The 26,468-nt window shown below is 48.1% G+C and overlaps 1 protein-coding gene across 3 annotated transcripts in view; it reads left to right on the top strand.

Annotated features, from left to right (window-relative positions):
* The window catches only part of LOC134346748 (vitamin K-dependent protein S-like), a 48,025-nt gene extending 22,105 nt beyond the window's left edge, over window positions 1-25,920 (top strand). For 2 of the 3 annotated variants that reach the window (XM_063048344.1, XM_063048343.1), the window contains 7 exons: window positions 3,368-3,486; window positions 4,580-4,772; window positions 5,848-6,009; window positions 10,696-10,864; window positions 13,981-14,135; window positions 16,792-17,023; window positions 25,542-25,920. In XM_063048344.1, the coding sequence (XP_062904414.1) occupies window positions 3,368-3,486; window positions 4,580-4,772; window positions 5,848-6,009; window positions 10,696-10,864; window positions 13,981-14,135; window positions 16,792-17,023; window positions 25,542-25,714 (1,203 nt within the window). In that variant the 3' untranslated portion in view covers window positions 25,715-25,920. The remainder of the gene's footprint in view (window positions 1-3,367; window positions 3,487-4,579; window positions 4,773-5,847; window positions 6,010-10,695; window positions 10,865-13,980; window positions 14,136-16,791; window positions 17,024-25,541) is intronic. The other variant, XM_063048345.1, reaches the window with a different exon arrangement.
* The last annotated feature ends 548 nt before the right edge of the window (window positions 25,921-26,468 follow it).

The following is a 26,468-nucleotide window of genomic DNA, read 5'->3' as shown; positions in this document are numbered from 1 at the left end:
CATCCCAGATTCTGTTGGGGGGCCTGTATATATAACTGCCATCAGGGTCCTTTTACCCTTGCAGTTTCTTAACTCAACCCACAAGGATTCATCCTCTTCCGATCCTATGTCACATCTTTCTACTGATTTGATGCCATTCTTTATCAGCAGAGCTATACTAACCCCTCGGCCTTCTTTGCTATCCCTCCGATACAATGTGTAACCTTGGACATTCAGCTCCCCACTACAACCATCCTTCATCCATGATTCAGTGATGGCCATAACATCATACCTGACAATCTGTAATAAGATCATCTACTTAACTTCTTATACACTGTGCATTGAGATATAACACTTTGAGTACTGTATTTGCTACCCTTTTTGATCCTGCATCCCTAATGCGCTGATACTCACCCTGCTGGCTGCAATTATGTCCTATCATCTTCCTGCCCTTCCTGACAGTCTGACTGCATGCTATCTTTACATTTTTACCATCTGTCCTATCCTGAGTCCCTTCACTCCGGTTCCCACCCCCCTGCCAAATTAGTTTAAACCCTCCGCAACAGCTCTAACAAGCCTGGCCACGAGAATATTGGTCCCCCTCGGGTTCAGGTGCGACCTGTCACTTTTGAACAGGTCATACCTCCCCCAGAAGAGATCCCAATGATCCAAGAACCTGAAGCCCTGCCCCCTGCACCAGCTTCTCAACTACAGATTAATCAACCAAGTCAACAGACACAAAATACTGGAGGAACTCAATAGGCCAGGCAGCATCTATGGAAAAGAATACAGTCAACATCTTGGGCCGTAGATGCTGGTGGCCTGCCGCATTCCTCCAGCATTTCGTGTGTGTTGCTCGGGTTTCCAGCATCCGCAGACTTTCTCTTGATTGAATCTGCCAAATCATCTTGTTTCTACCCTCACTGGCGCGTGGCACAGACAGCAATGTAGAAATTACTATCCGGGAGGTCCTGCTTCTCAGCTTTCTAACTAACTCTCTAAATTCTCTTTTCAGGACCCCTTTGTTTTCCCTTCCTATGTCATTGGTACCAATATGTACCAAGACATCTGGCTGCTCTCCCTTCTCCTCCAAAATGTTGTGGACACCTGGGTGTCCCGTTCACATCCACAGAATCTCCTGTCTGTTCCCCTGACTATCACTACCGCTCCCCTCTCCTCCCTCTTTTCCTTCTGCACCACGGACCCTTGCTCAGTGCCAGTAACCCAGTCTTCGAGACATTCCCCTGGGAGGTCATCTCCACAATAGTGTCCAAAGCGGTGTATTATTATTGAGAGGAATGGCCAAAGGGTTCTCTGTGCTAACTGCCCATTCATATTTCTATTTCTCCTGACAGTCACCCAGCTACACGCTTCTTGCAACTTCGGGGTGACTACCTCTCTGTAACTGATCAATTTTTCTTCTCACTCTCCCGTACAAACCAAAGGTCATCTAGCTGCTCCTCCAGATCCTTAATTTTGGCCAATCTCCACCCTGAATGCATGTAATCGCTCCATCTCCACATCTCCCTGGGATTGACAATTCACCAGGTCCCAAGAGTAACTCCTCTTTACCCCCATGATGGTGTGCGGTTCCAACAGGAGGCACATCCTCTCGGTATATCTGGAGCTCCCTCATCACCAGAATAAAATCATCTCACCACCTTCCAACTCCCAGTGAGGATTGGCCAACATGCTCAACCTGTCTTAGCAGAACAACCCCCACATAGAACATAGAACCTAGAAATCTACAGCATATTACAGGCCCACCGGCCCACAATGTTTTGTCGACCATGTAGCCTACTCTAGAAACTGCCTGGAATTTCCCTCCCGCATAGCCCTCTATTTTTCTAAGCTCCATGTACCTATCTAAGAGTCTCTTAAAAGACCCTACTGTATCCACCTTCACTACCATCAATGGCAGTTCATTCCACACACCCACCACTCTCTGTGTAAAAAAAACTTAACTCTTGACATCTCCCTTGTATCTACTTCTAAACACCGTAAAACTACGCCTCCTCGTAATAGCCATTTCAGCCCTGGGAAAAAGCCTCTGACTAGCCACACGATCAATGCCTCTCATCATCTGATACACCTCTGTCAGGTCACCTCTCATCCTCTGTCGCTCCAAGGAGAAAAGGCCAAGTTCACTCAACCTATTCTCATTTGGCATGCTCCCCAATGCAGGTAACATCCTTGTAAATCTCCTCTGCAGTCTCTATATAGTATCCACATCCTTCCTGAAGTGAGGTGACCAGAACTGAACACAGTACTCCAAGTGGAGTCTAACTACAGTCTTATACAGCTGTGATATTACCTCGCAACTCAGAAATCAACCCTAGTGAACCTTCTCTGATCTGGCTCCAGTAAATGTTTAGCCACCCTTAAATAATGTGCAATAAAGACCAACATCCCCTTTGCCTTCCTGATGGCTGCATGCTCTTTGTTCATATGCTGTTTAAGACCATAAGTCCATAAGATATAGGAACAGAAATAAGCCATTCAGCCCATCGAGTCTGCTCCACCATTCAATCATGGGCTGATCTAATTCTTCCAGTCATCCCCACTCCTCTGCCTTCACCCCATACCCTTTGATGCCCTGGCTAATCAAGAACCTATCTATCCCTGCCTTAAATACTCCCAATGACTTGCCCTCCACAGCCGCTTGTGGCAACAAATTTCACAGATTTACCACCCTCTGTAATTTCTCCGCATCTCAGTTCTAAAAGGATGTCCTTCAATCCTGAAGTCAGGCTCTCTTGTCCTAGAATCCCATACCATGGGAAGTAACTTTGCCATATCTAATCTGTTCAGGCCTTTTAACATTCTGAATGTTTCTATGAGATTCCCCCTCATTCTCCTGAACTCCAGGGAATACAGCCCAAGAGTTGCCAGATGTTCCTCATACAGTAACCCTTTCATTCCTGGAATCGTTCTCGTGAATCTTCTCTGAACCTGATCCAATGTCAGTATATCCTTTCTAAAATAAAGAGCCCAAAACTACACACAATAGTCCAATTGTCGTCTCATGAGTGCCTTATAGAGCCTCAACATCACCTCCCTAAAGGAGCTGCTGTCCAACTCTCTCCATTTAAACAATGCTTCGCTTTCCCGAATGTGAGGCCCACAAGGGGAGGCAACCTTACATTTACCCACATTCTACCCCTCTTGTCCGGTCACTGAACTGTGGAAATTCCCATGCAGGATCTGAGTCCTCCTCAGAAGGGGCTGCTCTACCTGTCTCTCATTCCTCAGTGGATTCCCCACCCACGGCAGTCTGTGACCATTGGGATTTATAAGGTCTGTGTTGGGGACTTGCCTCTAACGTGTAAAACAGTGTTCCCTGGGGAACTTACTGCAGCCTCTAACAGTCGGGTTTGTCACCTGCCAGCCGATCCCCACCTGTGTGGCCCTGCAGACGGTGAGGAGGCCAAACATTCTGAACATGGGAGAGCTTTTCGCTGGGATCCCGGTGGTCTACCTGCGGTTCAAGATTCCCACAGACAGCAGGTGAGCCAGTGCCGTGCTCTTGTCCAGGTGAGGAGAAGCTGAACGTGGCTGGGGGGAGGCACCGTGTCTCACAGGGGCCACCTTGTCTTCCTGCACATCCGGCACCGCCCCCCCCGCGTTTAGCACAGGGAATTCAAGGAAATGTTGGTTGTGTAGTCAATCGCAAGCTGTAAATTGGTTTTATTTTACAAGGGAACATGCTGCCTTCTTGAGGGACTGCCTCTTGAAGATGTCCTCAGTGCTGAGGAGGGTTGTGCCTGTGAGAGAGCTGACTGAGTCTTCAACCTCTGCAGCCTCTTGCGATCTTGGGATTGGGGCCTCCTTACCAGGCTCTGATAGAACCAGTCAGAATGCTTTCCGCTGTATATCCACAGAGATTTGTAAGAGGCTTTGGTAACACGTCAAATCTCCTCAAACTCCTCATGAAATAGAAGCACGGGTGCACCTTCTTCGTGATTGCATCAATGCGTTGGGCCCAGGATGGATCTTTAGAGATGCTGGCACCCAGGAAGTTGGAGGGAGTCATCCTTTCCACCACTGACCCCCTCACCGAGGACCGGATTTTCCCCTTCCTGATGTCCACAAACACTTCCCTGGTCTTGCTGATAAAACAGAGAACAATACTGCACAGTACAGGCTCTTCGGCCCATGATGTTGTGCTAGCCCTTTACCCTGCTCCAGGACCAATGCAAGGTGTTGAGTGTGAGGTTGTTACGACAGGGGTCGGCACGGTAGCATAGTGGTTAGTGTAATGCTTTACATCGCCCGCGACCTGGGTTCAATTCCCACCACTGCCTGTAAGGAGTTTGTACGCTCTCCCCCCCCCCCCCACCCACCCCGTGGAAACAGTGTGGGATTTCTCCGCGTGCACTGACTTCCTTCCACATCGCAGAGATATACGGGTTAGTAGGTTAATGGCATAATTGGGTGGCATGGTCCCTTTGGGCTGGAAGGGCCTGTTATCTGGAAATAAAATCAAATAGCACTCCCCTCTCTCACTCCTCCATGTCTCCTCGTCACTTCCTAATTTTCTGCCGACGACAACCTATCTCCAGCGGAGCCCTGCCTCTTGCCCATCTGCTTTGCTTCACAGGTTTACAGCAGAATTTGACCTCAGGACCTTCGACTCTGAGGGGCTCATATTCTACGCCGAGACACAGGAGAACGCTGCCTGGTTGATGCTCTCCGTTCAAAATGGGAAGCTGGACGTTCAGTTCAAGAATGATCACATCCACCTGGTGAAGATTAGTGGGGGGCCCGAGATTAACAATGGCATCTGGCACACGGTGAGCTCTTTCCCTTTACCGTGGAGTCTTTGCGTACAGGAGGAGGCCACGAGGCCCATCAAGTGTGTGCTAGCTCTCCAAAAGATCTTAGGCAAGCCCCACTCTAGGGACTGTGCTGATATTGATAACCTCCCCAGTTCCCTTTTCAAAACCAAGAAGTTGATTCTAGTTCCCTTGCAGACCACTCCTTCTCGCACAAATGACTGTGTAGGACTTTATTTTCACTATTTTACTGGTTTTCCCCAGTAACCCGTGGGCCTTATTTATCCACCATGAATTATCTGGCTGTTCCTACACTCCTGTGAACTGGCTGAATTTAAAATGGCTGTTCCATCTCCCTCACTGAGGCCTCACTCTGACAGGAACCTCACCGGCTCCACGCGGCGTGGTGATACCTGGGACCGCAGGCTGCCTTTAAAAAGAGCAAGTTGTCCAATGTCTGGTTACACACACCCCTCTTCTCTCCGGGCTCTGTAATTCACCAGGCGGAGCCCACCGACCGAACCCTGAATCAGACACGGGTTTATTATCAGCAGGGTGAAATTCGGCGTTTTGCAGGCAGCAGTAGAGTGCAAAGGCATAAACTTCTAGAAATTACAAGAAATGTATAGTGCAAAAGAAAGGAATAATGAGGGTTTGGTGTTATTAATAATAATAATGAATAATTAGTGCGGAAAGAAAAGAACTAACGAGGTAGTGTTCATGGACCATCAGAAATCCGATGGCTGGCCGGGGGAGGGTGGTGGTGCGGGGATATGGTGGAAGAAGCTAAAATGCTGACTGTGGTTTTTCAGGCTCCTGCACCCTCCTCCCTGATGGTAGTAATGAGAAGAGGGCAAATCTCGGATGGGGGTGAGGGTCTTTAGTGATGTATGCCACCTTGCCGATGCAGGAAAGCAGAAACTGCTGGAGACACTCGGCAGGTCAGGCAGCATCCGTGGGGAGAGGCAGAGGTTAATGTCATGGGTCTGGGTCCCTTTACCAGAGTAGGTGCTCTCTCCCCTGGGGTGCCCCCCACCCCCGGGTTAGCAGGCTGCTGTGGGACAGATGGCCATACAACAATTTCTACCCCCAGATCTCGGTGGAGGAAGATGAGACCAGCGTGGTGGTGAAGGTCGCCCGCGAGGCAGTGATCAAGATCAACAGCCCCGGCCGCATCTTCGCAGGCAACGCCACGACAGAGATGAAGATATCGATCGCTGGTTTGCCCAGACAAGTCCACCCCATCACTCCATATGTAATGTCCTTCTCCAGATCTGTTCACAGTTTCTAAACAGCGGTAGGAACGGGGTGGGCAAGGAAGCTCCGAGGAGCCCGTTGCTTTGTCGATGCCTCTCACTGTATGGGCCAGGGTTGCAGCTCCCGTTTGCAGTGGGCAAACCCAGAGGAGCGTTAGATCTCAGCCTGCTGCCTTCTGGTAACTCCGGTAGAGCCACTGCCACACAACAAGGTTCAATTCCGACCTCCGGTGCTGTCTGCGTGGAGTTTGCATGTTCTCCCTGTGACCACATGGACTCCCCCCGTCCCGTCCTGGGCTGCTCCGGTTTCCTCCCACATTGGGTCGGTGGCTTAAGTGGCCCCCAGCCCTCTGTGTGGGTGTGCTGTGGAGTCTGGGAGGAGTTAAAAACATAGAAACACAGAAAACCTACAGCACAATACAGGCCCTTGGGCCCACAAAGCTGTGCCGAACATGTCCTTACCTTAGAAATTACCTCAGGTTACCCATAGCCCTCTATTTTTCTAAGCTCCATGTTCCTATCCAGGAGTCTCTTAAAAGACCCTATTGTATCTGCCTCCATCACCGTCGCCGGCAGCCCATTCCACACACTCACCACTCTCTGCATAAAAAACTTACCCCTGACATCTCCTCTGTATCTACTTCCAAGCACCTTAAAACTGTGCCCTCTCGTGCTAGTCATTTCAGCCCTGGGAAAAAGCCTCTGACTATCCACACGACCAATGCCTGTCATCATCTTACACACCTCTATCAGGTCACCTCTCATCCTCCTTCGCTCCAAGGAGAAAAGGCCAAGTTCGCTCAACCTATTCTCATAAGGCAAGCTCCCCAATCCAGGCAACATCCTTGTAAATCTATAGAATCATAATGCAGTACAGCACAGAAACATGCCCTTCAGCCCATCTAGCCTATTATTCTACCTCGTACCATTAACCAACACCTTGACCATAGCCCTCCATACCATCCATGTTCCTATCCAAACCTCTTAAATGTTGAAATCAAACCCACATGTAACACTTCTACTGTCAGCTCAATCCACACTCTCACTACCCTCTGAGTGAACAAGCTCCCCCTCAGGTTCTCCTTAAGTATTTCCCCTTTCACCCTTAACCTATAACCTCTAGTTCTGGTCTCACTGACTTCAGTGGAAAAAGCCTGTTTGTATTTATCCTCTCTATACCCCTCATAATTTTATACGTCTCTATCAAATCTCCCCTCATCCTCTTAAACTCCAGGGAGTAAAGACCTAGGCTATTCAACATCTCCCGATAACTCATATCCTCGAGTCTGGAATTTCTCTTTCAGTCTTATTGATATCTTTCCTGTTGGTAGGTGACCAGAGCTACACGCAGCGCTCCAAATTAGGCCTCACGAATATGTTACACAACTTCAGCATAACATCCCAACTTCTCTACTCAGTACTTCAATCTAAGGCCAATGTACCAAAAGCTTTCTCTGTGACTCTATCTACCGGATAGACTTAAAACTGAGGTTGGTGCAACTGGGTGGTTGTTGGTCCGTCTGAATTAAATGGGCCAAAGGCACTGGATTTCTGTGTGTTAGTGCCCTGTGTGATCCTTTCCCCGTCACTAGATTTAACCCCACGGTGCAGGGGAATGGAGATGGCAATGGGTCTTCATCAGTGAGACCTTGCTCCACACAGAGGACCTCCCAGTGTTTCACTGGGCTTTACCTCCCTCTGCTCACCGCTGGGTTAGGAGTGCATCCTGGTATTTTGGTCAAGGTTGACATTGCCCATGTGTGAGGGACAGGGTGGAATGCGTAGTATGTGATCAGTGCAATTTCCACATTATGTAATGTGAGACCCGCACCTTCTTAATAACTATGATGAATTTCCCAGAGAGTTGGGTACTTTTAAAGGAATTACAGGAAATGGTAAGGAGAAGGAATGGGAAAGTGTTCCATAGAAAGTGAGAGGGGGAGAGAGTGGGGATAGGGACCCTGGTGAGTGAGGGGGGAGTGGGGATAGGGACCGTGGTGTGTGAGAGGGAGACCCTGGGGATAGGGACCCTGGTGTGTGAGAGGGAGAGAGTGGGGATAGGGACCCTGGTGTGTGAGGGGGAGGGGAGTGGGGATAGGGACCGTGGTGTGTGAGGGGGAGGGGAGTGGGGATAGGGACCCTGGTGTGTGAGAGGGAGAGACTGGGGATAGGGACCCTGGTGTGTGAGAGGGAGGGGAGTAGGGATAGGGCCCCTGGTTTGTGAGGGAGAGTGGGGATAGGGACCCTGGTGAGTGAGGGGGGAGTGGGGGTAGGGACCCTGGTGAGTGAGGGAGGAGTGGAGATAGGGACCCTGGTGTGTGAGAGGGAGAGAGTGGGGATAGGGACCCTGGTGTGTGAGAGGGAGAGACTGGGGATAGGGACCCTGGTGTGTGAGAGGGAGAGTGGGGATAGGGCCCCTGGTGTGTGAGGGGGAGGGGAGTGGGGATAGGGACCCTGGTGTGTGAGGGGGAGGGGAGTGGGGATAGGGACCCTGGTGTGTGAGAGGGAGAGACTGGGGATAGGGACCCTGGTGTGTGAGAGGGAGGGGAGTAGGGATAGGGCCCCTGGTTTGTGAGGGAGAGTGGGGATAGGGACCCTGGTGAGTGAGGGGGGAGTGGGGGTAGGGACCCTGGTGAGTGAGGGAGGAGTGGAGATAGGGACCCTGGTGTGTGAGAGGGAGAGAGTGGGGATAGGGACCCTGGTGTGTGAGAGGGGAGAGTGGGGATAGGGACCCTGGTGTGTGTGAGAGGGAGAGCGGGGATAGGGACCCTGGTGAGTGAGGGGGGAGTGGGGATAGGGACCCTGGTGAGTGAGGAAGGAGTAGGGGTAGGGACCCTGGTAAGTTAGAGAGAGACAGTGGGGATAGAGACCCTGCTGTGAGAGGATGGAGTGGGGATAGGGAGCCTAGTGAGTGAGAGGGAGAGAGTGGGGATAGGGAGCCTAGTGTGTGAGGGAGGAGAGTGGGGATAGGGACTCTGGTTTGAGAGGGGGAGAGAGTGGGGATAGGGACTCTGGTGTGTGAGGGAGGACAGTGGGGATAGGGACCCTGGTGTGAGAGGATGGAATGGGGATAGGGACCCTGGTATGTGAGGGGGGGAGAGAGTGGGGATAGGGACCCTGGTGTGTGAGGGGGAGAGAGTCGGGACAGGGACCCTGGTGTGTGAGGGAGGAGAGTGGGGATAGGGACCCTGGTGTGAGAGTGAGGGAGGAGAATGGGGATAGGGACCCTGGTGAGTGAGGGGAGAGTGGGGATAGGGACCCTGGTGTGAGAGGGGGAGAGTGGAGATAGGGAGCGTGGTGTGAGAGTGAGGGAGGAGAGTGGGGATAGGGACCCTGACGTGTTAGAGGGAGAGTGGAGATAGGGACCCTGGTGTGAGACGGGGAGATAGGGACCCTGGTGTGTGAGGGGGAGAGAGTGGGGATAGGGACCCTGGTGTGAGAGGGGGAGAGAGTGGAGATAGGGACCCTGGTGTGTGAGGGGGAGAGAGTGGGGATAGGGACCCTGGTGTGAGAGGGGGAGGGTGGAGATAGGGAGCGTGGTGTGAGAGTGAGGGAGGAGAGTGGGGATAGGGACCCTGACGTGTTAGAGGGAGAGTGGAGATAGGGACCCTGGTGTGAGACGGGGAGATAGTGCAGATAGGGACCCTGGTGTGAGAGGGGGAGAGAGTGGAGATAGGGACCCTGGTGTGTGAGGGGGAGAGAGTGGGGATAGGGACCCTGGTGTGAGAGGGGGAGAGAGTGGAGATAGGGACCCTGGTGTGTGAGGGGGAGAGAGTGGGGATAGGGACCCTGGTGTGAGAGGGGGAGGGTGGAGATAGGGAGCGTGGTGTGAGAGTGAGGGAGGAGAGTGGGGATAGGGACCCTGACGTGTTAGAGGGAGAGTGGAGATAGGGACCCTGGTGTGAAACGGGGAGATAGTGGAGATAGGGACCCTGGTGTGAGAGGGGGAGAGAGTGGAGATAGGGACCCTGGTATGTGAGGGGGAGAGAGTGGGGATAGGGACCCTGGTGTGAGAGGGGGAGAGAGTGGAGATAGGGACCCTGGTGAGTGAGGGGATGATGGAAATGGTGTTGTTAGTGAGGCCGAGGAGAGTGACAATGGGCTGCCTGCTGAGTGAGGGGGAAGATCAACATACATTGCCCGGTCGGTCAGGAAACCAAGCCATCTTCAGGTAGTGGATTACCAGAACTTTCAGTAATGGAGGTTTCAGTGGAAGGCCAGCTAGTTAAAAGGTGGATCAGCCCAAGCTGTCAGGTCTGAGAGTGGCCTTCCACAAGAACCATGCAAGGTGATAGAGCTACAGGAACCAACATGTCCGAGCTTTCCAAATAACCTCAGGATGAATGGAGTTGTCGATGTTTTCCTCTTGGAGCCGTTGATGAGTCATGGGATGTGTTTACAAAGCTGTTGATGTCAGGGCCATTTCCCAAGGTCACAGTCCCCGACTCCCACTCAATCAGTATTTTTGTGGAGTGCATTCCCAGCCTGCCGAGCACTATAAGATCCCCTCTGAAGTATCTCTGCTTCCAGCCTAAACTGGTGGGGTTTGAAGGAATGCTTGTTCTGCAGAGGTTAAGACACAGTCTGATCGATAATTGCACCTCACCGGAGGGCAGCGCTCTCTCAGCCAGGCCTCCCCCGTAGACATCACCCGCACGACTGGTCTAACCGGTGTCTGTCCCCAGGTGAACCCTCGGCTGGACGGCTGCATGCGGAGCTGGAACTGGATGGACCAGGGATCTGCAGGAATCCTGGACGTCATTCAGAACATCGAGACCAAGCAGTGTTATCGGAGTGTGGAGAGGAATTCCTACTTCCCCGGACGGGGATATGCACTCCTTCCACTGAACTACAGTAAGTATAAGGCATTTAGGGGAGCCGGGGAGAGGTTAAAGATTAGCTGTGTCTGTCACACGTACATGGACATATACAGTGAAATGCATCCTTTACGTTAATGAATGTGAGGGGGTCAGCCTGCAGGTGTCTTCCAAGTTCAACTTGGGCATTCAGCCAGTGTGTAAAAAATAACAAATTGTGCAAATACAAAAAGAAAAAAAAGATAATCATAAATAAGTAAATAAGCAATAAATATCGAGAACATGAGATGAAGAATCTCTTGAAAGTGAGTCCATAGGTTGCGGGAACATTTCAATGATGGGGCAAATGAAGCTGAGTGAAGTTAACAACAGGAATTCTGCAGATGCTGTAAATTCAAGCAAAACACATCAAAGTTGCTGGTGAACGCAGCAGGCCAGGCAGCATCTCTAGGAAGAGGTGCAGTCGACGTTTCAGGCCAAGACCCTTCATCAGGACTTCGCCTGACGAAGGGTCTCGGCCTGAAACATCGACTGCACCTCTTTCTAGAGATATTGAATGAAGTTACCCCCTTTGGCTCAAGAGTCTGAGGGGTAGTAACTGTTCCTGAATCTAGTGGTGTGAGTCCTGAGGCTCCTGTACCTTCTTCCTGGCGGCAGCAATGAGAAGACATCACGTCCTGGGTAGTGGGGGACCCTGATGATGGATGCTGCTTTCCTGCAACAGTGTTTCATGTGGATGTGCTCAATGGTGGGAAGGGCTTTACCCGTGATGGACTGGGCCGTATCCACCAAGTTTTGTAGGATTTTCCATTCAAGGGCTTTGGTGTTTCCATACCAGGCTGTGATGTAGCCAGTCAATACATTCTCCTCCACACACCTACAGAAGTTATTTTTTCTGGTGTCAGTATAACATACCCACAACTTACTCGCCCTAACCTGTACACCTTTGGAATGTGGGAGGAAACCCAACCTACACAGTGACTTTAAACGCAAACAACAGGAATTCTGCAGATGCTGGAAATTCAAGCAACATACATCAAAGTTGCTGGTGAACGCAGCAGGCCAGGCAGCATCTGTCGGAAGAGGTGCAGTCGACGTTTCAGGCCGAGACCCTTCGTCAGGACTAACAGAGTCTCGGCCTGAAACGTCGACTGCACCTCTTCCTACAGATGCTGCTTGGCCTGCTGTGTTCACCAGCAACTTTGATGTATGTTGCTACACAGTGACTGGGAGGATATACAAGCTTGTCACAGACAGTGATAGAACTGAACCCGCCTCGCTGGTACCAATACAGCATTATGCTAACCACTACGCTACTGTTCCCACCCTTTACAGCAAAGGGCTTCACAAAAGGAAATTGTGAGTTCTTTGCTTCCAGAACTGAAGGTCTGTTGGCTCAGCAATTGGTATTGTTCGAGGGACATCCAACTGGTTCAGCAAAAGGAACGAAGGGATGTGGAGTATTTGGATCTCAAAAGGGAATGCGTTACGATAGGTGGGACACTGGTTCACCACTCGGGATGAATGGGTCAGCTTCAGTGGTAGCGAGAGGCAGTGGAATCAATGGCAGGTGAGGGGGATGCGGTGTGACAGGCTGCTGTTAGATACAGGGAGAAGCAGGAGAGGATTAGCCGCTTCATCAGAGACACGTATACTATGGAGGTTACTAGGCTGTTCAAATAAATCTACCAAACCAACCTGTGCTGGCTGTGAATAATACTGATGTATCCTCTTCTTCTTCTTGAATACGACTGAAGATGCTTCTTGCCTATTCCATTATCAGCTGGCTTAGGGGCATGTTCCGTTGTGTTTGGTTATCCACCCGTATATTTAGTCTATTTTCCATTTTTTCAAGTGAATGGCTCCTTGAACTAGCCACCTTCGTTGATGATAACTTTGAGGTTGTCTTTGCTAAGCTTTTATCTTGTCCACATTTTTAAAATAATCGTCCTGATCATTGATGTAGCCAATTCCAAAGAGGTGCCAACATCAATCTGACACTCACCAGCTTCCAAACACCGTATCACTTGCAGTTTCACATCCGTGATAATGCTTTTCCTAGATATCTGAGATGTACTATCCTCATTGAGAGTTGCAGGCCGTTTTCCAGACATTGTGGGTGGGGAAAAAAAAGAAGAAATTGGCGACGGAGCAAGGACGTTTACACACACGGGGGAGGCAGAGTGTGAACTAATACATGATTGGCTGCGGGAGGCTCAGAGTGTCTGTAAAGCTCTCTCATTGGCTGATTGAGTGTTTACTGTAATGGCAGCCACTGTTGAGAAGTTTTAAATGTTGCTTAGAGTGAATTTTTGTCATTTTAAAAATATTTCAATAAAGAATTGAATAACTGGGTTGTAACGAATCAGCGCTATGCAGGGTGTGAGTGTACATTAAAAAATACAAACTGCAAATAGGGCAAAAAGAGAGCAAAATACCAAGGTGGTGTTCATGGGTTCAGACGATTCAGAAACCTGATGGCAGAGGGGAAGAAGCTGTTCCTAAAATGTTGAGTGTGGGTCTTCAGATTCCTGTACCTCTTCCTTGATGGTCGTAATAAGAAGAGGGCATGTCCTGTCCTGGGTGGTCCTCCAACAGGACCACAACCTGGTGGTGGTTCGGAAGCTGGAGTGTCTCAGTGACCCAGAGAGCTATGAAGGCTGGAGTCAGGGCTTCATGCTTTGTCTCTTTGTAGGGTCACCCATGCCAAACAGGTCAAAGGGTAGAGGGCAGACAAGGAGGCCACTGGTGCTCCAGCTTCAGGGGTTCAGCTCAGGGCTAATGACCCGAGTCAAAAAAAAAATTGTTATGGAGACAGTAATGAAGAATCCTTCTATAGCTGTGTGTGACGGAGATGGAGGGCGTTCATTGCTGTCCTAAATGCCAGAGGCATAATGGGCAGTAATAACAAAAAATTAAAAAATGAGGGCCCTTAGTGATAGATGCTGCCTTCTTAAGGCATTGCCTTTTAAAGATGTCCTCAATGGTGGAAAGACAGGGATTTTGAGGGAGTGAAGGGGTTGGTTAAAACAAAACCAAGGAGAGGTGGTAGGGGAAGGTTATTGTTGTTCTGACTGGTAACCATGATGGAAACAGATACCAAAAGGTTTAGTCATGTGAGAAATTGAGAGCCCTCTGGTCTTTTTCTTTCAGGTACAGTGGAAATGGGTTTGGAAGGTTGGAAGGTTGACGTGAAGCTACAGATGCGGCCATCAAAGGACACCGGTGTGGTGTTCGCTTTAGTTAGCGGGAACACGGTGCCTCTGGCACTCTCGGTAACTGACGCCTACAGCCCAGAGAAAAAGCAGGTAATATGTCACCCACTGATACTGCGGAGGACATGACTTGGGTCCCACTGAAACTGGCTGACATTACTGTTTGGAGGCTGGAAATAAAAATCTGACTTTGAATGAGAATCAGGTTTATTCTCACTGACATAGATCATGAAATGTGTTTTGCAGTAGCAGTACAATGCAAGAAATAGAAAATTACTATAAGTTACAATAAGTAGTAAATATATATATATGTAAAAATTAAATTAAGTAAGTGCAGCAGAAAGTGAGCCACAATAGTGTAGTGTTCATGGGTTGGTTCACTGTTCATCCAGAAATCTGATGACAGAGAGGAAGAAGCTTTTCCTAAAACAGTGAGTGTGTGTCTTTAGGCTCCTATACCTCTTCCCTGATGGTAGCAATGAGAAGAGGGCATGTACTGGTTGATGGTGGTCCCTAAAATGGTGGATAATTAAATGGCTAATGGAAGGAGGAGGTGACGGTGTGGCCCAGGGACTAACAAGGCTAAATCAGCCAAAGATATTGATGGTGACCCACCTCAGTTCCCGCCCGAGATTCCCACTGCCAGGGACCAGTCGACAGCTCGGTGACAGAAGCAGCTGAGGCCCCAAACGACAGCCCAGCTGAGGTACTGGAGAAATGGGCTCCAGAAAGAGTTGTGTCTCTGTCCAAGCTGTTCCAACCCAGTTACAACACTGACAATTGGCCGACAATGGGAAGAATGACCCAGGTACATCCTGTTCGCCAGAAGTAGGATAATTCTGATCAGTCTGAATTGCATCATTAACAGTAATGGAGCAGTCTTTATTAGGGGCATCAGTTGCCACTTACCCAACAATGACCAGTCTGGTTCTCACCTGGTGCTCTCAGCTCAGGACCACATCATAGCTTGGGTCAGTCTGAAGACCATACGACATAAGCTATTTTGCCCATCAAGTCCGCTTCTCCATTCAATCATGGCTGATTTATTATCCCTCTCAACCCCAGTCTGCTGTCTTCTCCCCCTAACCTTTGATGGCCTTACTAATCATGAACCTATCAACGTCCACTTCAAAAATACCCAATGACTTTGCCTCCATAGCTGTCGATGGCAATGAATTCTAAAGATACAGACGCCACTCTCTCTAAAGTAATTCCTCCTCATCTCTGTTCTAAAGGGACATCCTTCCATTCTGATCTCAGACTCTCCCACTAAAGGAAACGTCCTCTCCACATCCAAAGCGACACACAGAAAACGCTGGAGGAACTCAGCAGGTCAGGCAGCTGCCACTCTGTGTAGGCCTTTCACTGAGATCCTCCCTCATTCTTCTAAACTCCAAAGAGTTCAGGCCCAGGGCCATCAAAAACCCCATGTACTATACATTAACCCTTTAAATCCCAGGATCATTCTGGTGAACCTCCTCTGGACCCTCTCAAATGCCAGCACATGCTTCCTTTGATAAGGGGCCCAAAACTGTCCAAAATACTCCAAGTTCAGTTTGTCTCATGCCAGGGACCAAGAACTGAGCTCCAGGGGTGAGTGAAGGGTGACTGCCCTCGACCGGCGTAACGGATAAACATGAAGTCATTGACATTGGACAAACACTCCAATGGCTGGTGTCAGATCTCACCCAGAGGGTGGGGAGTGGAGATGTTGGAGATCAATCATCCCAGTCCCAGGACACCACTACAGGAGACCCCTAAGGTGTGTCGTGGGCCCAAACACCATCATCATGACCTTTCTTCCAACAGGGGGTCCGTAGGTGGGGGTGAGGGGATGCTTTTAATGGTCACTGATCCTCAACAACGCTGTGCTAGGTATCCCAGCATTTCCTCAACAATTTCACCGGCAGCTCACCCACACCTTCTCAAGGGTAATTACACCTGACCAACAAAACACCAGTGATGCACATAGTGTGGAGGGAATTTTAACCAGTGACACTGAGAAAGATTGGCAGTTCATTTTGACTTTGGTACTGAGGGAGCATCCCACTATGGGAGAGGTAATATTGAGGGAGTGTCACTGTGAGAGCGGCTCTACTGAGGGATGGTCACACTGAGGGAGTGTCACACTGTGGGAGTGTCACACTGTGGGTAGGACAGTACTGTGGGAGTGTCACACTGTGGGAGGGACAGTACTGAGGGAGTGTCACACTGTGGGAAGGGACAGTACTGAGAGAGTGTCACTGTGGGAAGGGACAATACTGAGGGAGTGTCACACTGTGGGAGGGACAGTACTGTGGGAGTGTCACACTGTGGGAGGGACAGTACTGTGGGAGTGTCACACTGTGGGAGGGACAGTACTGAGGGAGTGTCACACTGTGGGAAGGGACAGTACTGAGAGAGTGTCACTGTGGGAAGGGACAATACTGAGGGAGTGTCACACTGTGGGAGGGGACGGTACTGAGGGAGTGTCACACTGTGAGGAGGGGACAGTACTGAGGGAGTGTCACACTGTGGGAGGGGACAGTATTGAGGGCGGGTCACACTGTGGGTAGGGCTGAACTGATGGAGGATCACACTGTGGGTAGGGCAGTACTGAGGGAGGGTCACACTGTGGGTAGGGCAGTACTGAGGGAGGGTCAGTACTGAGGGAGTACATCTCTTGCTCTCCATACTCTACCCATTCCCATCCATTGTCTAGCACTGAATTCTTTCACTGAACTTATTTCTCTGCTTCTTTCCACATTAGCAACTACTGCTGGCCATAGACAACCAGATTGTGTCCAGATCTGCGAACCTGTATCTTTGCAATGGAGAGCATCATTCAATCCACCTCACTGTCACAGCCCAGCGAATCCTGTTGGAAGTCGATCGGATTCCTTACGGCAGCCAGTTAAGCAGCTCAGCACGGAGGAAGCAACTGGGTATCCTGGATCAGGCCATGAGGGACGCAGTCAACACCACACTGGGGGGATTACCAGGTACTTAACTCAGCCTAGCGTTTGTCACCGTGTCCGGCACACACTGCAACATTCCCTTCAGATCAGGGGCAGGGGCAGGGGCAGGGGCAGGGGCTCAGGATCAGGAGCCGTCTCTGCACCAGAGGGTCGTGTGTCTCTGGACCTCTCCCTCCCAAAGATTGTGGGTAAGGTGACAATTGAGATATAACACGGAATAGGCCCTTCTGCCCTTTGAACCACACCGCCCAGCAATTCTCTGACTTAACCCTCGCCTAATCACAGGATAATTTACAATGACCATTTCACCTACCAACTAGTAACACCATATAACATAGGAGTAGAATTAGGCCATTTGGCCCATCAAGTCTGCTCCTCCATTCCATCATGGCTGAATCCCTTTTTCCCCTCCTAGGCTTTCTCCCCGTAACCTTTGATGCTGTGGCCAATCGAGAACCTATCAATCTCTGCCGTAAATACATCCAACAACCTGGCCTCCACAGCTGCCTGTGGTAACAAATTCCGCAAAATCACTGCCTTCTGCCGCAAGAAATTTCTCCACATCTCTGTTACAAATGGACACCCCTATGTCCTGAGGCTGTGCCTTCTTGTCCTAGACTCCCCCACCATGGGAAACATCCTTTCCACATCTACTCTGTCTAGGCCTTTCAACATTCGAAAGGTTTCAATGAGATCCCCCCCACCATTCCTTCTGAATTCCAGCGAGTACAGACCCAGAGCTATCAAACGTTTCTCATATGATAACCCTTTCATTCCTGGCATCAACCTTGTGAACCTCCTCTGGACCCTCTCCAATGCCAGCACATCTTTTCCTAGATGAGGAGCCAAAAACCATTCACAATACTCAAGGTGAGGCCTCACCAGTGCCTTATAAAGCCTCAGCATCACATCCTTGCTCTTGTATTCTAGACCTCTTAAAATGAATGCTAATATTGCATTTGACTTCCTTACCACCGACTCTACCTGCAAGTTAACCTTCAGGGTGTTCTGCACAAGGGCTCCCAAGTCCCTTTGCATCCCAGATTTTTGGATTTTCTCACCATTTAGAAAATAGTCTGCACATTTATTTCTACTACCAAAGTACAAGATCATGCATTTTGAATATTGTATTTCATTTGCCACTTTCTTGCCCATTCACCTAATTGATCCAAGTCCTTTTGCATCCTACCTGTTTCCTCAACACTACCTGGCCCTCCACCAATCTTCATATCATCTTCAAACTTGGCAACAAAGCCATTTATTCCATCATCTAAATCATTTATATATAGCATAAAAAGAAGTGGTCCCAACACCAACCCTGCGGAACACGACTAGTCACTGGCAGCCAACCAGAAAAGGATCATTTTATTCCCACTCACTGCCTCCTACCAATCAACCAATGCCTTCTGAAAGTACAAATATACAACATCCACTGCATCCCCTTTATCTATCCTACTTGTAATCTCCTCAAAGAATTCCAACAGGTTCGTCAGACAAGATTTTCCCTTAAGGAAACCATACTGACTCTGTCCTATCTTGTCCTGTATGACAAAGTACTCTATAACCTCTTCTTTAACAATTGAATCTAACATCTTTCCTACCACTGAGGTCAGGCTAACTGGTCTATAATTTCCTTTCTGCTGCCTTCCTCCTTTCTTAAAGAGAGAAGTGACATTTGCAATTTTCCAGTCCTCTGGCGCCATGCCAGGGTCCAATGATTTTTGATAGATCATTACCAATGCATCCACAATCTCTACTGCTACCTCCTTCAGAACCCTAGGGTGCAGTTTATCTGGCCCGGGTGACTTATGTACACTCAGATCTTTCAGCTTTTTGAGCACCTTCTCCCTTCTCTTCCCTCACACTCTTCAACATCTGACACACTGCTACTGTCTTTTCACAGTGAAGACTAATACAAAATACTCATTTAGTTCATCTGCCATCTCCTTGTCCCCCATTATTATTTCTCCGGCCTCACCTTCTTGCAGTCCTATATCCACTCTCATCTCTTTTATATTTTTTACATACTTGAAGAAACTTTTACTATTCTTCCTAACAATTCTTTTAGTTGCTCTCCGTAGGTTTTTAAAAGCTTCCCAATCCTCTGTCTTCCTGCTAATTTTTGCCTTGTTGTATGTCCTCATTTTTGCTTTTACATTGGCTTTGAATTCCCTTGTCAGCCACAGTTTGAGTATTTTGCCATTTGAGTATTTCTTTGTTTTTGGAATACATCTATCCTGCACCTTCCTCATTTTTCCCAGAAACTCACACCATTGCTGCTCTTCTGTCATCCCTGCCAGCATCTCCTTCCAGTTTCCTTTGGCCAACTCCTCACTGTAGTTTCCTTTACTCCACTGAAATACTGTTACTTCGGACTTTACTTTCTTCCTATCAAATTTCAAGGTGAAGTCAATCATATTGTGATCACTGTCTCCTAAGGGTTCTTTTATCTTAAGCTCCCTAATCACCTCCAGTTCATTTCATAACACCCAACCCAGAATGGTATAGCTGATCCTCTAGTAGGCTCAACGACAAACTGCTCTGAAAGCCATCTCAAAGACATTCAACAAGCTTACTCTCTTGAGATCCATTTCCAGCCTGATTTTCCCAAATGCCCTGCATGTTGAAATCTCCCATGACTACCATAACATTGCCCCTTTGACTTGCCTTTTCTATTTCCTGTTGTAATCTATGGTCCACATCCCAGATTCTGTTGGGGGGCCTGTATATATAACTGCCATCAGGGTCCTTTTACCCTTGCAGTTTCTTAACTCAACCCACAAGGATTCATCCTCTTCCGATCCTATGTCACATCTTTCTACTGATTTGATGCCATTCTTTATCAGCAGAGCTATACTAACCCCTCGGCCTTCTTTGCTATCCCTCCGATACAATGTGTAACCTTGGACATTCAGCTCCCCACTACAACCATCCTTCATCCATGATTCAGTGATGGCCATAACATCATACCTGACAATCTGTAATAAGATCATCTACTTAACTTCTTATACACTGTGCATTGAGATATAACACTTTGAGTACTGTATTTGCTACCCTTTTTGATCCTGCATCCCTAATGCGCTGATACTCACCCTGCTGGCTGCAATTATGTCCTATCATCTTCCTGCCCTTCCTGACAGTCTGACTGCATGCTATCTTTACATTTTTACCATCTGTCCTATCCTGAGTCCCTTCACTCCGGTTCCCACCCCCCTGCCAAATTAGTTTAAACCCTCCGCAACAGCTCTAACAAGCCTGGCCACGAGAATATTGGTCCCCCTCGGGTTCAGGTGCGACCTGTCACTTTTGAACAGGTCATACCTCCCCCAGAAGAGATCCCAATGATCCAAGAACCTGAAGCCCTGCCCCCTGCACCAGCTTCTCAACTACAGATTAATCAACCAAGTCAACAGACACAAAATACTGGAGGAACTCAATAGGCCAGGCAGCATCTATGGAAAAGAATACAGTCAACATCTTGGGCCGTAGATGCTGGTGGCCTGCCGCATTCCTCCAGCATTTCGTGTGTGTTGCTCGGGTTTCCAGCATCCGCAGACTTTCTCTTGATTGAATCTGCCAAATCATCTTGTTTCTACCCTCACTGGCGCGTGGCACAGACAGCAATGTAGAAATTACTATCCGGGAGGTCCTGCTTCTCAGCTTTCTAACTAACTCTCTAAATTCTCTTTTCAGGACCCCTTTGTTTTCCCTTCCTATGTCATTGGTACCAATATGTACCAAGACATCTGGCTGCTCTCCCTTCTCCTCCAAAATGTTGTGGACACCTGGGTGTCCCGTTCACATCCACAGAATCTCCTGTCTGTTCCCCTGACTATCACTACCGCTCCCCTCTCCTCCCTCTTTTCCTTCTGCACCACGGACCCTTGCTCAGTGCCAGTAACCCAGTCTTCGTGACATTCCCCTGGGAGGTCATCCCCACAATAGTGTCCAAAGCGGTGTATTATTATTGAGAGGAATGGCCAAAGGGTTCTCTGTGCTAACTGCCCATTCATATTTCTATTTCTCCTGACAGTCACCCAGCTACACGCTTCTTGCAACTTCGGGGTGACTACCTCTCTGTAACTGATCAATTTTTCTTCTCACTCTCCCGTACAAACCAAAGGTCATCTAGCTGCTCCTCCAGATCCTTAATTTTGGCCAATCTCCACCCTGAATGCATGTAATCGCTCCATCTCTACATCTCCCTGGGATTGACAATTCACCAGGTCCCAAGAGTAACTCCTCTTTACCCCCATAATGGTGTGCGGTTCCAACAGGAGGCACATCCTCTCGGTATATCTGGAGCTCCCTCATCACCGGAATAAGATCATCTCACCACCTTCCAACTCCCAGTGAGGATCGGCCAACATGCTCAACCTGTCTTAGCAGAACAACCCCCACATAGAACATAGAACCTAGAAATCTACAGCATATTACAGGCCCACCGGCCCACAATGTTTTGTCGACCATGTAGCCTACTCTAGAAACTGCCTGGAATTTCCCTCCCGCATAGTTATTGACATATAGAAAACTGACTTATCATTAATGACAAATCATTAAATGAATCTTAATTAATGAAAAACACACTTTATTGTCTCAACGCAAATATTTGGGCCAACAATTTACATCCTGAATGCTTTTGTTCCCTTTGTACAACATTCACTCAGACCATGAACCCTTCAAAAAGCCAGGCTCAATAAACTGATTAGAAAGGCTGGCTCTGTTATGGGAGTCAAACTGGACACAATGGATGCTGTGGTAGAACAAAGGACCCGACGGAAAATCCCGGCAATTCTGGACAATACTCTCTGCCCGCCACCTTGCCTGATCAGAGAAGCACTTTCAGTAATAGACTAAGACCACTGTGCTGCTCCAAAGAGCGCTGTATCAGGTCATTCTTACCCTCGGCCATTACGCTCTACAATGAGTCAACCTATAGACGGGGAAGTGATGACCCCTCCCCTCCTGTTAGACTGTGTGTGGTAACTTATTCTTTCTTGTTTCTCCTCTAATTGTACATCAGTGCACTTGTAATGCTACTGTGACACAGTAATTTCCTTTGAAATCAATAAAGTATCTACCTATCTATTGTTCCCTTTGTACAATACTCAGACCATAAACCCCTCACAAGGCCATGCTGACTATCCATAATCAGACAGTGCTTGTAAGGCCTTTCTCTGAGAATCTTTTCAAATTATTTGCCTACCACTGAAGTACGACTCACTGGTCTATAATTTACAGGGTTTTCCCTACTCCCCTTCTTGAACAAAGGAGTAACACTTGCCACCCACCAATCACCTAGTAATATTCCTGTGGCTATTGAGGATGCAAAGATCTTCACCAAAGGCACAGCAAATCTCTTCCCTCACTTTTGTAGTATCCTAGGGTATATTCCATCTGGCCCCAGGGACCTATCTTATCCTAAAGTTTTTCAAAAGTTCCATCATATTCTCTTTCTTATCATTGGTATGTTTAGACCACAACTCATGGGAGCAGAATTAGACCATCTGGCCCATCGATTCTGCTCCACCATTCAATCATGGCTGATCCTCTTTATTTCACCTCCTTTACCCCAGTTCCCAGCCTTCTCCCCATAACCTTTGATGAAATGTCCGGTTATGAACCTGTCAATCTCTACCTTAAATACACCCAACGACCTGGCCTCCACAGCTGTGTGTGGCAACAAATTTCACAAATTCGCCACCCTTCGGCTAAAGAAAATACCCCATATCTCTGTTTTGAAAGGGCGCCCCTCTATCCTGAGGCTGTGCCCTCTTGTCCTAGACTCTCTCACGATGGGAAACATCCTTTCCACAACCATTCTATCTAGGCCTTTCTACATTCGAAAAGTTTCAGTGAGATCCCCCTCATCCTTCCGAATTCCAGCAAGTACAGACCAGGAGCTATCAAATGTTCCTCATATGATAACCCTTCCATTCCTGCAATCATCCTTGTGAACCTCCTCTGGGCCCTCTCCAATGCCAGCACATTTTCTTAGATAAGGAGGCCAAAACTGTTCACAACACTCAAGGTGAGGCCTCACCATTGCCTTATAAAGCCTCAGCATCACATCCCTGCTCTCGAATTTTAGACCTCTTGAAATGAATGCTAACATGGCATTTGCCTTCCTCACCACTGACTCTACCTGCAAGTTAACCTTCAGGGTGTTCTGCACAAGGACTCCCAAGTCCCTTTGCATCTCAGATTTTTGGATTTTCTCCCTGTTTAGAAAATAGTCTACACATTTATTTCTACTATCAAAGTGCATGACCGTGCATTTTCCAACATTGTATTTCTTCTGCCTCTTGCCAATTCACCTGATCTTTCTAAGTCCTTCTCCATCCAACCTGTTCCCTCAACACTACCTGCCCCTCCACCAATCTTTGTATCTGCAAACTTGGCAACAAAACCATCTATCCCATCATCTAAATCATTGATATACAGCATAAAAAGAAGTGGTCCCAACACCAACCCCTGCGGAACACCACCAGTCACAGGCAGCCAACCAGACAAGGAACCTTTTATCCCCACTCACTGTCTCCCACCAATCAGCCACTGCTCTAACTGTGTTAGTAACTTTCCTGTAATACCATGGGCTCTTAACTTGGTAAGCAGCCTCATGTGTGGCACCTTGTCAAAGGCCTTCTGAAAGTCCAAATATACAATATCCACTGCAAGCCCTTTATCTGTCGTACTTGTAATCTCTTCAAAGAATTCCAATAGGTTCATCAGGCAGGATTTTCCCTGAAGGAAATCATGCTGACTTTGTATTATCTTGTCCTGTGTCACCAAGTACTCCATCACCTCCTCCTTAACAATTGGCTCTAACATCTTCCCAACCGCTGAGGTCAGGCTAACTGGTCTATAATTTCCTTTCTGCTGCCTTCCTCCTTTCTTAAAGAGTGGAGTCACAATTGCAATTTTCCAGTCCTCTGGCATCATGCCAGATCCAATGATTTTTGAAAGATCATTTCTAATGCCACCACAATCTCTAACGCTACCTCTCTCAGAACCCTAGGGTGCAGTTCATCTGGTCCGGGTGACTTATGTACATTTAGGTCCTTCAGCTTTTTGAGCACCTTCTCCCTTATGACAGTAACTGCACCCATGTCTCTTCCTTCATGCACTACAATATCAGGCACACTGCTAGTGTCTTCCACAGTGAAGACTGATACAAAAATACTCATTTAGTCCATCTACCATCTCCTTGTCCCCTGTTATTATTTTTCCTGCCTCATTTTCTAGTGGTCCTATATCCACTCTCATTTCTCTTTTATTTTTTACTTACTTGAAAAAAACTTCTACTATCCACTTTAACATTATTTGCTTGCTTGCTTTCATATTTCATCTTTTTCCTTCTAATGATTGTTTTTAGTTGGTCTCTGTAGGTTTTTTAAAATGTCCCAATCCTCTATCTTCCCATTAATTTTTGCATTGTTGTATGCTCTTTCTTTTGATTTTACAATAGCTTTGACTTCCCTTTTCAGTCATGGTTGTACTATTTTACCATTTGAGTATTTCTTCATTTTTGGAATACATATGTCCTGCACCTTCTTCATTTTTCCCTGAAACACACACCATTGCTGTTCTGCTGTCATCCCTGCCAGCAACTCCTTCCAATTTACTTTGGCCAACTCCTCTCTCATACCACTGTAAATTCCTTTGCTCTACTGAAATACTGCTATGTCAGACTTTACTTTCTCCCGACCGAATTTCAAGTTGAATTCGATCATATTGTGATCACCGTTTCCTAAGGGTTCTTTTACCTTAAGCTTCCTAATCACAGCCAGTTCATTACATAACACACAATCCAGTATAGATGACCCCTGCCCCCAGTAGGCTCAATGACAAACTGCTCTGAAAAGCCATCTCAGCAAACTCACGCTCTTGACATCCATAACCAGCCTGATTTTCCCTGTCGACCTGCATGCTGTAATTTCCCATGACTTTCATAACATTGCCCTTTTGACACACCTTTTCTATTTCCCGTTGTAATCTGCGGTCCGCCTCCCAGCTACTGTTGAGAGGCCTGCATGTAACTTCCATCAGGGTTCCTTTACCCTTGCAGTTTCTTAACTCAACCCACTGTCTTTGGGGTGTGGGAGGAAACCAGAGCACCCAGAGGAAACCCACGCGGCCACGGGGAGCACGTACAGATTCCTTACGGGCAGTGGTGGGAATTGAACCCGGGTTATTGGTACTGTAAAGCACTGTGCTAACCACTCCACCGTTGTCCTACCATGAAGGGGAGCTTGAGGAGGAACTTCCTCACTCAGAGGGTGGTGCGAGTTTGGAACGAGCTCCCTGTAGAAGAGGTGGATGTGCGTTTGAAGGGAACGTTGGATGGAGGGTTATGCTTTAGGTGCAGGCCGGTGGGATCGGACAGAATAATAGTTCAACATGAACTAAGTGGGCTGAAGGGCCAGTGTCTATTCTGTAATGCTCTATGACATGGCCTGGGATCCTGGCAGCCCCCCTAAAGGGTTAACCTTGCGCAAATTAACATTTCACCTTTCATCTGCTAATGTTTTTGCCTTTGCAGAGGTTCCAGTCAGCACAACCCCCATCACAGCCTCCTTCACAGGATGTCTGCGGACTGAGATAAACCAGGAACTGATTGACCTGGATGAAGCCACCGAGAAGCACAATGATATTCAGTCCCACTCCTGCCCACTGGTGCAGAGGGACTGGCTGACTGAGTCACCCTCCCTGTAGTAAATAATGTTATTATCACTGCCCATGCAGGCGTAATTTCAAACCTCACAGCAAGTGCACATCATTAAAACATTCCACAACTTGTAGATTTCAACTTAAGTGCAACAGCTACTAAAATATGATTAGAGAGGAAGGAGCTGTATATTCTGAGACTTTATAAGAACTATGCCACTATTTCTATTTCATTAAACTAACGGTTTATTGAATTATGCTGTTGTTGAATATTAAAGATTAAAAGTAACACACACAAAATGCTCGAGGAACTCAGCAGGTCAAGCAACATCTATGGAGAGGGATAAAGAGTCGACATTTCAGGCCAAGACTCTTTATCCAGCATTTTGTGTGTGTTACTCTGGATTTCCAGCTTCTGCAGAATTTCTTGTGTTAAAGAAAAGATTGGCATTAATTGTCACGTGTACATCAAAAGGTGCTGTGAAATGTGTCGTTTGTGTCAAATGAAATCAGCCAGTGTTGCTATGCCTCTACTCACTACTCACTGACACTAACCCTAACCATACGCCTTTGGAATGTGGAAGGAAACCCACGCAGTCACGAGGAGGAGGTACACACTCCGTACGGACAGCAGTGCGAATCAAACACTCGTCTTCCAGCTGGCACTGTAAAGCATTCTGCTATCTGTGAAGCTACCAGGCTGGCCACCCATCACTTCTTCAATATTAGTTGAATGTTCTCCACAATAACTTACCTCCGTGCTGAGCCTGTGGCTTGGTATCAGTATTCTCAGAGGGTCGTT

The sequence above is a fragment of the Mobula hypostoma genome, chromosome 5 (genome assembly GCF_963921235.1).
Source record: "Mobula hypostoma chromosome 5, sMobHyp1.1, whole genome shotgun sequence".
NCBI classification, from domain to species: domain Eukaryota; kingdom Metazoa; phylum Chordata; class Chondrichthyes; order Myliobatiformes; family Myliobatidae; genus Mobula; species Mobula hypostoma.
Note: the sequence above shows the minus strand (reverse complement) of the source record. Positions and strands in the feature narration are given on the sequence as shown.